The sequence below is a fragment of the Kogia breviceps genome, chromosome 6 (assembly GCF_026419965.1).
Source record: "Kogia breviceps isolate mKogBre1 chromosome 6, mKogBre1 haplotype 1, whole genome shotgun sequence".
Classification (NCBI taxonomy): Eukaryota; Metazoa; Chordata; class Mammalia; order Artiodactyla; family Physeteridae; genus Kogia; species Kogia breviceps.
Genome location: NC_081315.1, coordinates 16,690,653 through 16,705,872, shown reverse-complemented (window position 1 = coordinate 16,705,872; position 15,220 = coordinate 16,690,653). Strand labels below are relative to the sequence as shown.

General features: G+C 34.1%; 1 protein-coding gene and 1 non-coding gene across 10 annotated transcripts in view; one reads left to right on the top strand and one right to left on the bottom strand.

The window, feature by feature from the left end:
- The window catches only part of STPG2 (sperm tail PG-rich repeat containing 2), a 574,187-nt gene that overhangs the window by 110,198 nt on the left and 448,769 nt on the right, over positions 1-15,220 (top strand). For all 9 annotated transcript variants that reach the window (XR_010841185.1, XM_067036902.1, XM_067036895.1 and 6 more), the window contains exons 7-9: positions 1,957-2,064; positions 4,804-4,963; positions 11,209-11,369. Coding sequence is in view for 8 of the 9 variants with exons in the window: in XM_067036902.1 (XP_066893003.1) it covers positions 1,957-2,064; positions 4,804-4,963; positions 11,209-11,369 (429 nt within the window). In the remaining variant the exon portion in view is untranslated. The remainder of the gene's footprint in view (positions 1-1,956; positions 2,065-4,803; positions 4,964-11,208; positions 11,370-15,220) is intronic.
- Positions 14,589-14,691, bottom strand: LOC131759018 (U6 spliceosomal RNA). Its single transcript, XR_009336354.1, has one exon. It is a non-coding gene; the product is annotated as a U6 spliceosomal RNA (small nuclear RNA).

Below are 15,220 nucleotides of genomic sequence, written 5' to 3'. Positions count from 1 at the left end.
ACGGAGACCTGCCTTTCAGTGGTCAGTGTCTCACAGTCCTGTTTTGGAGCTTATTTTTAATTGGCTTATTAAATCCTAAGTCTAACTTTTTAGAAGTAAGGACCTGAGTTTACTGCTCTGTCTTATTTAGTGAAGCAGAGTTCAGTAATATTAGGAACTTTATGGAAAAACAGAAGAAAAGGAACAGGAAGTGTTCACTGAAGGGGTCAAGATTTCATTTTGTCTCTTATGCAAAATAGTTCTCAAGACTAAGTATATTCACTTATCTCATTATTCACACTTAGTGTTTTCCCTATGCTCCATAGTAATGACCACTTAGACAACTGTTGAAAACAGTAGGAAAGTAGTTCCTGTTTGTCAGTAGCTAATAATTTTTTTATCATGCCTTCCTATACAGAGAGAAGATAGATAATAGCATATCCGAAAAGTTCAAGAAAGCAGGTTACCATCATGTATTTGAATATTTATCCATATTTCTGTATTTGATACATATTCCATAGCCAACAAAACAAAACAAAACAGAAAGACAACTGCCCTCTTGGAGCTTATAACATTACAGGAAATCATATTTTGGATAGTAAAAAAACAGTAAGGTTGAAAAATAGGTAGGAGAGGGGACAGGAATTGTTTGGGGGAGGCAATGAAATTTTATGTTCGGTGGCCTGGAAATGACTCATTGAGAAGGTAACGTTGAGTAGTGAACTGACTGAATTGAAAGAGTGAGCCCTGGAGCTATCTAGGAGAACATTCCAGGCAAAGAGAATGGTTAAGTGCAAAGGTTTTGAGGTGGATATATGACTGATCTTTTGGGGAAACAGAGTGAATGAGTGGAGAGAGTAGTCGGATAGGTGGTTAGAGTGGTAATAGTGTGTCTGGGGGTGAAATTCATTTCATATTAAGGACCTTGGTTTTTTGCCAAAAGTGAGATTGGAAGCCATTGGATGGGTTTGAGAAGGGGAGTGGTGCAGTCTGACCAAGGGTTTTAACTGGATCCATCACTAGTTTCTGTGCTGGAAACAGACTGAAGATGGACAATGGTGGAAGCAAGGGAGGCGGTTAGGAAGATTTCACGATAATCCGGGTAAGAGATCGTGGCTTGGATCAGAGTATTTGTAAAGGTGGGGTGACATGGTTGGATTTGCCTGTATTGTTATGATATAGGTGATACGATTTGCTGATAGAATTTCATTATACATCCAAGTTATAAGCCAAGTATTTAATTCATAAATTAAGGAATACTTCTTTCAACTATAGAAAAGTAGGGGAGATATTATATGAAGCAGAAGATTTAAATCTATCTTTTTTATACTATGAAAGGTACTTTATCAAGGTAGTAAAAATATTTGATGGTGACTAAATAGTACTTCTATATATATATTTACATTTTATTAGCAAGATAATTAAAACTCAATCCCAGTGTTTACTGAATTTTTATCTATTGTAAAATATCTAGTTAAAAGCTTAATGTCTTACATCTAACATTTGTAGTTAAAATAAAATATATCCTAAAGCTTGTTTGTTGGAAACAAAGCAGTCTACTGATTAACAGAAGTTTGAAAAGACAGTAAAATATTTTTTAGAGATGAGCTGGTTGTATAAAGTTAAATGGAAGAAATATAGAAACGACTTTTATTCATTGTAGTGTCTAAATCACGTGAAGAACTAGATAATTTTTTTCTGAGCTCTAATCAGTAGGGGGCAGCAAAGTTTCAAGTAGTGTGTTTTCAGGTTCCTGGGAGGCTTTGCTAAGGAAAATTTCCTTTTTTTTTTTTTTTTTTTTTTTGTTGTTGTTGCTGTTGCTCTTAAGTTTGTTCTGGCTTGCTTTTTAATGAAGTGCTTTGGTAATATCACTTAAAAGCCCTGTAGCTTTTGTTCAGATATTTAGCCAACTGTTCCCTTAGGCGCTATAGATGCTTTCTTAATGAGAGTATGTATTTTTTTCTTTCTGTAATTTAGGGAGTACCAGGGCCAGGAAAATATGACATTAAAAGTCAGTTTCAGAAGAATGAAAGTGTGTCATCAAACGTAAATGATGCATCACCTGCTTTTCTTTCTCAATCCCAGGTAATGTTCTACAGTTATTTCATATTTAGTGTATAATAGGTATAATGCAATGCCAGCAACAAATCCAGTGGCGTTAGGGAGATCATAAAAAGAAAAGTGGTATTTAAGCAAATTAGGAACAGATGCAGCCTGCGCAAATCATATTGCCAGAAATGTGGGTAAAAGGAAATGACTTAAGTTTACAATATTAACAATAATATGCAGAGATGAATATTCAAATTGAAATTATGTATTAAACATTGTCTACTAAGCAAGTTTGCTTATGTGGAAGTTCAATTTAGCCTATAAGAGATTTTAGTCTGGGTTTTAAAATATACTAATGAATATATGAAGTGTTGACGTGTCATCTATGAGGACATCCATATCTTTTAGAGAAGGTTCTGAAGGTTCCCTGGAGCCTAGCCATAAATTATATCTAAAACTGCCACTGGGGCCTGTATTAGTGATGTGAGAGTTTATTTACAGTAATCCTGTTCTCAGAGGTCTATATTGAGGGGACTTGAAGGTATCTAAGATATTCCTAGGGCAAGAACATTATAATACTAACAAGCCTTTATAATATCACAGTGGCCAGATCAAGTCCTTGTGATATTTAACCAATTGTACTATGTAAAACTCTGATTATCTTATTTAACTTGGTAAGGTTATTAACCTTCAGATGACTACAGCGGGCTACTACTTTAGTTTCATTGTACTTAAGAGGCAACTCCTTGGAGACAAATAGATAGATTGTAGGTATATTTTGGAGACACAGTTAACATGACTTTTTAATGGGTTGGATGTTGTGGTGAGGGACTAGGAAGAATCAAGAATGAACAGCAGGTTTCTGCCTTGAGCAACTTGATAGTACTTAAGGTACTACACAGAATGGATGTGAGGGAATGGGATGTGGTGTGTGTGTGCCCTTGATTGTTAAAAATACCATTTTTACAACTAGAACTCTCAGTTTTTATGCTATTCCTGTTCATCTGATATATAGTCCTAATGTGACATTACTTGGAGCCAATTATAATATTTTAAATATATTTTCAGAAATGAAAAAGAATATGATATCAATTTTGCTTAAGAGGACCATGAGGAAAAGAATCATGGTTCTGGGGTGAAAGATATGGAGGAGTTAAAACCAACAGGACTGCCTGCTAGGGGTAGTGTTAGTGTTTAGCTGAATATGAATAGATTTATTAATGATTATGATTGAAAAAGCAATAATGAAATTAACAAGGTGAACTTAGAACACAATTTTTGGTTTATAGGATTAAAGACATGTTATGTTATTGGGATACTTATTTTAGTCTTGACTTAAGGAGTTGTCTGGTATTTTATTTAAATGCATTGAATTTTCTTATGTCTTCAGCTATTAATTTTTAAAACATAAGATTTCCTTTCTAATAATAGTTCTCAACTCTTGCTGCATATTAGACTATTTTGGGAAATTATAATACATTCTGATACCCAGTTGCTTTCTTTCCTCTCTCCCAGAGATTGATTCAACTGGTCCAGAATAGGACCCAGGCACCAATACTTTTTTTAACTCCTCAAGTAATTCTATATGCAGCCAGGGTTGAGTATTACCATTTAAAAACATTGACTCAGCATTTAAATAATAAGATAGTATTTAAGAACGCTTTGGAAATGTTCCTACATGAAAGGAGGCTAAAAGCAATATCTGAGCCTAGAGTAGTTATGTATTAGAGGGGAAAAATGCACTAGAGGTATAATTCGATCAACTGACAGATTTGCAATATGAATGGTACATAGATAAAAGTCTTATATCATTGATACACTTAAGAAAATACATGTAAGAAAATATCCCTATTTTTAATAAATACACACTAAAGTATTTAGGGGTAAAGAGCCACAACACACGTAACTTTCCATTAAATGGTTCTATATATATGTATGCTTGTGTGTGTGTGTGTGTGTAGAGAGACAGAGAGAGGGAGGAACGGACATACAAACAGAGAGAAAGACAGAAAGAGAGTGGGCAAATGAAAAAAGTGAATGGCATAACATGTTAACAGGTGCATCTGGGTAATCATTGCACAGGTATTTTCTGCATCATTTTTATTCATAAATTTGTTCCAAATTTTAAATTAATTCTAAATAAAAAAGTTTAAAAAAGATTATTCAATGCTATATTTCATAAGATTTCACAATTTACATATAGATACACGTATATTTAATATCAATCAGTTAAATATTGTAAATTTATAATAAGTAAGCTTATTATAAGTTTATACAATCATAACTTTAATATTATAAATTAAAGTGGGTTTATATACCACTTGAATCTAAGATTTTTTTCTTAAGGTAGCTAATGGTATTGTTGAGTTAATTGAATATATATGTTGAGGAACTTTGTCAATTTGTGTAATTTTATTACATAGAAGAAACCATGTTAGATCATGTAGTTTTTCTTTATTATCTTAACTTGCAGAATATTTTAAATGTGAAGATTGTCCACACACTATCATCTGAATCTCATATTGAGATGATTTCCTTTGAAAAGTCTTTCTGGCTTAGCAAAGTACATAATGCATTACTGTATTAATATATAGATGATTTTTCTAAAAGTACTTTATGTTTTGATAGATATAAGATGTTAACTCATCTACATTTTCTTCACACCCTTAAGAAATAAACTCCAAATGTTCTATTACTAAGAAAGCAGCTTTTAACTCACAAAATATCAAAACGTACCATAGTTTCTCACTGGCATATTTTCTTGTTCTTCACTAGAGGTTTGTCCCTATGAAATCAATCACCCCAGCTCCTGGTGCATATAATGAATCTCGAACTGCTTTCAAGCCCTTGAAGAAAACACCAGGACTGAAAAATACCTCATTTGGTCAAAGTGCTGCTCGATTCACACAAGACTCTAGGACAGAGAAAATGCCAGGTTAGCAATGAATTCATATGTATCTACTCTTTAGCTTTATGCAACTTAATATTCTTAAAATGAATGCACCGGAAAATACAATTTTCTGTTCTATAGGTGGTGTTTTCATTTTAAGTCAACAGTTTTTTAAGCATTAACTCTACACTAAACACAGATAGATAAAAATAATGTACAGTTTTAGTAAGATTTTAATTTAACTTGTCACATCTCTTAGTTGTAATTTTCTGTTGTTTTTTTTTCAATGAATTTCCTAATTTTCCCTTGGTGAGTGAACATATATGTTAATTATGTGGTCACTGCCAGTAATATAACTTATGATATTCAGTTTTGTTAAAATTTTATTTTGGGGATGTCCAATCACATGTTCTAGTATTCTCAGTGGGTATTCTAGTATACAGTGGGTAATCTAAAACTATAACACAAAAATAACATATAATGACTAACACATAGGTTGTTTGCTGATGTATAACAAACTCAGTGGCTTAAAAAAACAGACTTTTCCCATCATATCCCATTAATCTGTGGGACTGCTAAAAGGCAGAGTTCAGATGGGACTGTTATTCAGAGTGCATGCATAGCTCAAGCATTGATGCCCCAGGGTAGTTGGTCTTTTCACATGGTAGCTCAGGGCTCCGTGAGACCTGGCAAGAAACTGCAAGGCTTCTTATGACCTACCCTCAGAAATTCCAGGACATCACTTTCTGTTAGTCAAACAAGTGGCACAGGGTAGCCTATATTGAAAAGAAGGACATGAAACTTCATCTTTCAATGACAGGGGTAGCAAGGAATTTGTGACCATCTTTAATCTGCTATAGATTACCCTCTGGCTACAAAATATTTTCATTTTTCCTACATGCCTTCTCAAGGCCTCCAAAGTCTCAGGCAAGTATGGTATAATCTTAAAGACCAGGATCTTGTTATCTAAGTCAGGTGTAGGTGCAGGTGGGGATTCTTGGGTATGGTCCTTTAGATCATCTTGTATATCTCTCTTCTCTATCAGAAGAGCTGTGAACTACAGATACAAGTTATCTCCCCCATATATTCAACACATAGTGGTGGGAGAGAGAATAATAATACTAGAAACTCCTATTCAAAAAAGAGAGAAAACTGGAGGCCCACAGTATTACCAAATCAAACTTGGGTCCAGTTGCCCATGTGCAGTAAAGTCAATCTACTCACATGGGGTTGTGGTGAAGGAAAGTACAGCATTTACTGCAGGGCACCAAGCAAGGAGTCCAGGTAGTTAGTGCTCAAAAGGCCCAAACTCCCCAATGGCTTTCAGGGAAAGGTCTTTAAAGACAGGGTGAGGGAGGGGAATTGTGGGGTGCATGATCAGCTCATGGACATTCTTCTGATGGGTTAGTTGTGAGGTAATCGGTAGTCAACATCATCAACCTTCTGTTTCCAACTGATCTGGGGTCTACCTGTTTGTGGGCAGCATACAGTTAACTTCTTCTACCTGGTGGAGGTTTCAGTATCTGCAAAACAGCTCAAAGGACATGGCTCAGAATGTTATCTATAGCCTTTGAGGAGGAACTAAAAGTGCTTGACTTTGTTTAATGTCTAAAGTATTCTTATTTTGTCTTGCTTGACTGTTTTCCTTTCTTTCTGCGTTTTCTCCCTTCTCTGATTAAATTTATTCTTGGGAAGGCCTAGGAGGCTAGTTTTCTACAGATAAGAGACAGGCAGAGGGCATTGGGTGAGGGTATCTGTCCTGAGAAAGCCCCATGGGGTCCTGCTCAGTGACAATAGAAGTCACAGGCCTATAGCTATTCTGAAGTCCAAGCAGGCACATGTTGCCATTTTCTTAGTTAGGGCTCAGTTGGGCTCCCTGGAAGTAAGATTTCCTGTGGCGCTTTGTTTTACCTTTTAGGCTCTTGGTTTCATCCTTTGAAACATCCTTCCTCTTCTATAAGAAATAGGCTGTGTTTTCAGCTTTCTTAGCCTGCTTCCTGCCCAGGGAGATCTGGGGTCTATGAGCCACTTTTCATTTTGTACTGTTGTTGTTTGTTTCATTCCAGGTTGGTTCATTCCTTATTAAAACTTTGTAGGTTTATTATTGTATTAATTTATAATCAAATACACTGGACAAAAGCCAAGCTCACATGTACTTCTTAGAAAAACCTTTGTCTACTTTGGGTCACCTTTAGTGTTGCTGTGTTTCCGTACTCTTAGATTCTTAGAAGCACTATTGTTTTAGCTTAGAGTGTCTATGACATATGGCCTTAAAATTCCTAGATGTTCTTTTCTTTAACTGAGAGATTCTATGAGATACCATCTTAAATCTTTTTGAGGTCTTAACAAAGGTCTTACAACTAAACCCTGGATTTGGTCTCGGGGCGTTTCTTGCTTTGAGAGCTTTTTGCTGTGTGGAGAGACTGGGGATGAAAAACAATTTTACTTTCAAACTCAGAAAATATTGGTTTCGTCTTATTTCCTATAAATTCTGCTTGAAAACTGAGCAGTTTTAGCTTATCTCTTTCTAACTATACCTTCTCACACACAGCTAAAAGCAACTAGTTGGCACTTTTGATATTTAGCGTAGAAATTTCCTTAGCTAGAATCCACTATTTTATTAGGTGTTTTCTTCACTATCCCAAGTATTAGTTTTGCCAAAATTTCTGCCATTATAGAATACAAATTATCTTTTCTCCAACCTCCATAACATTTTTATCACTCTCTTTAAGCCATTACCAACTGTCTCCTCAAGGCCATTTCTCTGTCTTGAGTTGTTTCAGCTTCTGGCCCATTGCCTGATCCCAAACCATTGCTCCAAGTTTTGACACGGTAATTTTTCCTTATGGTAATGCTGTACTCATGGTATAAAATTATTTACTATTTATGCCAGTGAGAGGTTGAGTATTATTCTTCTACATCTTCAATCTTGACTAGTCTGGTGGCTTTCTTCTCCAATAGCATGCAGTGGAAGTGATATTCTAGCACTTCTCAGGCAAGGTCATAAGCTTAACAGCATATACCTGGGCTTATAGAAACAACTGATTTTGGAGACCTGAGCGTCTAGATAGAAATCTGACTAGTCTAAGACTGCCATTCTGGAGAGGTCTTATATAGGTGCTAGGCGCTACCCCAGATGAGCCTAGTTCATTAGTGTTTATCATGAATCTGAAATATAAATTATTTAAAAAGATCAATTTATTGAGTGACCCAACTGCCTTAAGTTTGGGCATTGTTTTCAATTTGATGGTCTAATGTATTACAAATAAAGTTTTATAAATTCCCCAAAGGTTATTTTATTTTTAAAGGATAATGTTTAATTATGATGACCTCTAAAATCTAATCCTGATCTTACATATTTTAAGAATTAGTGAGAATAGCCTTTGTGTGTTTTCTTTTTCCCATGTAGATATTAGTGTACAGTAATGACTTAGACTCACAAATCAGTCATAGAACAGATTCCACCACCTAATATATGGCTCAGAGCTGTGGCAGGTTACTGTTTGAAGACATCCTAAACTGTCTAACTCTGGGGTTCCTGGGCATTTCTACACTTAATAACTGGAAAATGAACATAAAAAACCTCTAATGTAAGTGAATTATAATGATCAGGGTGGCTTTTCAAATCAGAACCTTAACAAGGTAGTACCTGAAATGCACACACCTTGAGGTCCCTATATTTAAGTACTTAAGCTCACTTGTCACAATGTTATGTTGTCCTCTCACGCCAGAAGAGAGGCAAATCTAAGATATTTGTATTTTAAGTCCCTTAAATGGTGGCCCAAATAGTTTTCATTATGCTCTCTATTTATATTTTTTCCAAGCATTATCAGTGGAGGAATGTTGGAAGACGTCAGAAATAAGATGTATTGGCATTTAGGTTTTCTGAGAGTTGGCACGCCAGACTTTTGGGGAATAGACTTTAGAACTAGAATATTTGAAAAACTGGGAAGAGTTTGTAGGCAGCTTCTTTGAGAAAAACCTTACGTGTATCAGGAGTACAGAGGACTTGACTGCGTAGAATGACGTGATCACTTTTAAACCAGAAGGAACCTAAAGTATCATCTAGCCTCATGCCCATTTGTTTGTTTCCTGTGTACAATGAGAAAGGAGATTGAACCAGAATGTAAATCCACACAGTGCTTCCTTCATGAAGAAAGACTAGTTATAAAACGTTTAGTGAGTCCATTTGCATTTAGTTGTACGCTCCTTTTATTGTAGATTGTTCTTGGACAGGCAGCAGTTCACAGATCACATTTTGAGTAGCAATGATCTAGTCAATTCCTATTATCTTCAGACAGGAACTTGAAGCCTAGAAAAACAAATAAGATTTGAGTGATGGTTCATACCTATTTAGTTGCAGATCTAATTTAGTAGGTTCCAGATAACATGAGTACAACCAAATCAGGTGTTCTTTCAAGTACTTGATATTGCATTTTATGAATATTGCTGCTCACTGGAACTGATTTCTTGAAAATACTGAATTATAAAACATATACAAATATTTGTTTCAAATATTTGAATGTCTTGATAAAAACTTTTATCAATGGCAAAGAAAATTGTTTGTACTATTTTGAATGAAAAAAAAGAAATGTTATTCACTCAGATTGTCCCTGTAGAAAATATTCCTGGTTATAAATGTACACTAAAAGGTAAAAGGCAAAAATTAAAATAACTAAATACCATTATGATAGGAAGACTGGGCGATAGGTGACTTTTTTCTGTTCCAAATTGATTTTTAATGTTGTTACATCAAGATTTCAATACTTTTTGGCATCAAGAATTTCCCTCCTGCCCTCCTCCCTCCCTCCCTTCCTTCCTTCTTTACTGAGTATAATTTACACAATAAAAATAGTTCATTTTAAGTGTACATTTTGATGAGTGTTGGTAAATGTACATAGTGAGATAATCACCACTATTTAATCAAGTTTTAGAACACTTCCATCGTTCTTAAAACGTTCTCTCAGGACTTCCCTGGTGGTGCAGTGGTAAAGAATTCACCTGCCAATGCAGGGGACATGGGTTTGAGCCATGGTGCAGGAAGATCCCACATGCCACAGAGCAGCTAAGCCCTTGCACCACAACTACTGAGCCTGTGCTCTAGAACCCATGAGCCACAACTACTGAGCCTGCATGCCACAACTACTGAAGTCCCTGCTCCTAGAACGTATGCTCTGCAGCAAGAGAAGCCACCGCAATGAGAAGCCTGTGCACCGCAACGAAGAGTAGCTTCCGCTCGCCACAACTAGAGAAGGCCCGCAAGCGGCAATGAAGGCCCAACGTAGCCAAAAATAAAAATTAAAAAAAAAATAAATAAAATATAATAAAATGTCATTGCCATACCCAAGGTCATCTAGGTTTCAAAAAAAAAAAGTCCCTCATGTCCTTTTGCAGTTAATCATCTCTACCCCCACTCTTGGCCCTAAGTAACTGTCAGTGTTTCTATGATTTTGCATTTTCTGGAATTTTATATAAATGGAATTACACATTATTTAGGATTTTGTATTTGTTGTCTTTCACTAAGCATGATGTTTTTGAGGTTCATTCATGTTGTTGCATTTATTTTTTCTTTTTATTATTGAGTATTATTCCATTGTTTGGGTGTAGCATTTTGTTTATCTGTTCACCAGCTAATGGACATTTGGGTTGTTTTTATTTCTCTTGCGGAAATAACTAGGAGTAGGATTTCTGGGTCATATGGTAAGTATATGTTTAACTTTATAAGAATTTGACAAATTGTTTTTCAGAATGACAAAGCACTTTGCGTTCCTGCCAGCAGTATATGAGAATTCTTTCTAAAAAATTACTTCACTTATAGTTACTCAGTTTATAAATAAGATATGGTGTATATATACAATGGAATACTACTCAGCCATAAAAAACAATGAAATTTTGCCATTTGCATCAATATTGATGGACTTTGAGGGTATTTTGCTAAGTGAAATAAGTCAAACAGAGAAAGACAAATTGTATGATATCACTTATATATGGAATCTACAAAATACAACAAACTAGTGAATAAACAAAAAAGAAGCAGACTCACAGATATAGAGAACAAACTAGTGGTTACCAGTGAGGAGAGGGAAGGGGGGAGGAGCAATACAAGGGCGGAGAAAAGTAAAAGGGTTATTTTGGGATTATATGAAATCATGTATGTAAAACTTTTGAAAATTGTAAAGCACTATAGAAGTTAAAGAATCTTTCATTCAATAAATAAATAATAAAGTTACTCAGTTTAAAAGAATTAAAAGTGTGCTTATTCTTACATATGATATTCTTCATAATTCTAGGTCCTGGGTTTTATAATATTCAAAACAATATTTTAATTGACAACTTTAACAATACTTGCTTGAAGAAACAAGAGAAAAGTGCATTTGGTTCTTCTGTTCCTCGGACTCTCTTCCTGGTTCAGAAAGAAGTTTTTCTTACTCCTGGGCCTGCTAGCTATAAGGTAATATGTGGATACCAAAATTATATTATTTATATCTATTACCAAGAATTTAGGGTTTACAGGATTACATGTGATATATATATACCTCATTATTATAAGCCATACTATTATTATGGAAATTATTTACATATGGTCATTTATGGCATAAGAACAAAAATTAATTTGGTTCACAGCTATGTTTGTAATTTCTTTTTTAAAAGTAGATCTTATTCTTTATCTCTTTGGAGATCTCATATGTAGTTCTTTAAATATTTATCTTCATTTTATGATTGGGCCACTATATTCTGAAAGTAAATTTAGGCTTCCTTTAAATTAGGGCTTCTTTAAATGCTCTCTGCGGTTTTATAATATTTATGTTGATGTCTTACACATCTTTATTAGATTTATTCCTCAGTAGTTGATTTTTTTAATGCTATCAAAATGTTATCTTTTAAATATTTTCATTGTTTAGCTTTCTTTTATTGGTATAAAGAAATATAATAGTCTTTATTAAAGATTTGCTTTACCAATGATTCATACTTCTTGCTAAATTAAATGATTAATCCTACTAATTTATTATTAAAAAAAAATTTCCTGAAGTGCTTTTATGCCATCTGTGAATGGCAGTTTCTTTTTTTCTCAATTAGTTTCATCTTTTATATATATATTTTTTGGCTTACTGAATTTGTGCTTCCCACAACAAGGCTCAAGAATGTTCATAGGAATTAAAAATATCCAGAACCCAACAGGTTTATAAAATTCACAGAGTGTAGCATTCAATAAAAAAAAAATTACTAGGTATGCAAAGGAGCAGGAAAGTATCAATAGAAAGAGGCCCAGAAGTTATACAGATGACAAAATTAGTGGAAAGTACATTAAACAGTTATTATAACTATATTCTATATGTTCAAGAAGGTAGAAGAAACATTGAGCATATTAAGTAGAGCAATAGCACAAATAGAAAGGCACAAATTAAAGTTCTAGAAATGGCAAGTATTGATATAATGTATGAAAAAATGTACACTAGTTAACAGCAGATTAGTTAGTTCAGACTAAAAAATTAGTTAACCTCAAGACAGTAATAGAAAATGTTAATATCTCATATGAAGTACAGTGAGAAAAAAAGACAAAAAAAGAATCAATAAAGTATCAGTGAACTATGGGACAGTTTGAGGTGGCTTAAATGTGTAACTGGAATCCTTGAAAGGAAAGAAAGAGTGAGGGAACACAAAAAATAATTTTAAGAAATAAGGCTGAAAATTTCCAAACTTCGATGAGAACTAGAACCCCACATATCCATGAAGCTCAACAAACCCATAGCACAAAAGACATCAAGGAAACTATGCCAAGGCAAATTATAATAAAATTGAATAAAATGGTAAAAAAGAAAAAAAATTCTTAAAAGCAGCCAGAGGAAAAATATACATGACATTAAGAGGGATGAAGTTAAAAATGACAGTACATTTCATGTTGGAAGTGATGCAAGTCAGAAGACAACAGTGCAGCATCTTTCAAGTATTGAAAGAAAACAATTGTCAACCTATAATTCTACTGCAGGTTCAAATATATTTCAAAAATGAAAACAAACTGAAAAGCTTTCCTAAAAACTTCCATTTATAAAATGAATAAGTAGGGGATGTAATGTGCAGCATGATGACTATAGTTAATAATACTGTATTGAATATTTGAAAGATGCTAAGAGTAAATCTAAAAAGTTCTCATCGCAAGAAAAAGATCTTTGTGGTGATGGGTGTTAACCTGACATTGTGGTAATTATTTTGTGATATGTATAAGTATCGAATCATTATATTGCATACCTGAAACTAATATAATGTTGTATGTCAATTCTACATCCATAAAAAAGAAGACCTTTTCATATATATAAAAGCTGAAATATTTATCTGCAAAAGACCTACAGTGTAAGAAATGTTAAGGGAGGTCCTCCAGGCAGAGAAAAATGTTACCAGATGGAATCTGGATCTGTATAAAGTAATGCAGATTATCAAAGATAACCATGTGGGTAAATATAAAAGGGTTTGTTTGATTTCTCATTTCATTGAAAGCCAAACATTTTACATGTGTTTGATTTGCTGACAATTTACCTTTACAGAAAGTAGTGGAAGCCAAGAGAGGAACTCCTATTCTGTTATTTTAAAGTTTAGAATTGTCAAAGAAGAGATTTTGGACATTGTTAGACACATACAAGAAATGTAGAAAATCCCTATTTCAAAATGATCAGCAGAAAACAAGAAATATTCCTGAGATCAGAGATTATGTGACTAAGAAGTTTACTCATATAATTATTATAGCCTAACAGGTTGACAAGAAGCCATGTCATGAGTAAAATTCTGACAGTGCAGTTGACTACACATTAAACCTTTTAGAGTTCAGATTTTATTTATTTATTTTATTATTATTATTATTTTTTGAGGCATGCGGGCCTCTTACCGCTGTGGCCTCTCCCGTTGCAGAGCACAGGCTCTGGACACGCAGGCTCAGCGGCCATGGCTCACGGGCCCAGCCGCTCCACGGCATGTGGGATCTTCCTGGACCGGGGCATGAACCCGTGTCCCCTGCATTGGCAGGTGGACTCTCAACCACTGCGCCACCAGGGAAGCCCTAGAGTTCAGATTTTAAAAGGACATCTTAATGTTTGTGTATATAGTTATTCATTCTTTCTCATTTCTGAGGAATTTGAGAAAGCTTAAGAGAATGCATATATAGAAAAGTTAAAGTAGCTAACAATTCAGGTGGAAAATATAGAAAGAATAGATAGGTAGATAATCTATAGAGCTAATATAAACAGATGTTAAACACTGGGGAAGTTTGAACACAGCTGTCAGATCATAAAAGGGCATGTACAAAACATGGAAATGTGTCCATACTATAGTACACACTTGGGAAATAATAATTGAATAAATGAATACAAGAGAGAGGCATAGAAGTATAATCTAGGAAGTTTAAAGAGAAGAACAATTTATTGTAAAAAATGCTAAAGAAAATTAAAATGACTTTGTGTAAGTTTTGTTTGGCAAAAGAATTGCTAAGAAGATACAAGAATCCTGTAGGGATGGGGTAGATGATATAGGGATAGCAGAGCCACTGAGTTACTAAACTGGATTGGACTCTTCTATCAGGGAAAATGATTTTCAACCCAGAAAGTGTGGAACACACATGCTTTATAGGAAATTGAACACTAATATACCTATGGTGGTAATGTAAGAGTACCCTAGTACTTAAAAAAATTTTTTTAATGAAATGCTTCACAAATTTGCATGTCATCCTTGCACAGGATGATAATATCGGTATTGTTCCAACTTTAGTATATTTGCTATTAAAGTAAGCACCCTAGTGCTTTAAATTAGTTGAAAACTTTAGCTGTAGCTGAAATACATCTCATTGTAATGAAAGAACAACTGTGAAATCATTATCAGTAATCTTTTAGTAATGCTGCAGATTTATAGGCATATCAGAAAAATGGAAACAAATAAAGGTTTTTCTTAAACAAAAATTATTAAAATTTCACAAAGTGAGATTTTCATAAATTCTTACAAAATTTTAAATTGTTGTTAGTAAAGTTGCAGAATATAATTAACACTGAAAAATCAGTGGCAATTTTACACACTAACAACAACTGTCCAAAAAAGAAATTAAGGAAACAATCCCATTTACAATAGAATGAAAAATACTTAGTAATAAATTTAACCAAGGAAGAGAAAGGTCTGTACAGTTCACAACTATAAAACATTGATTAAAAAAATTGAAGAAGACACAAATAAATGGCAAGATAGCCCATGTTCATGGATTGGAAAAATTAATATTGTGAAAATGTCCATACTACCCAAATGATATACAGATTCAGTGCAATCTCT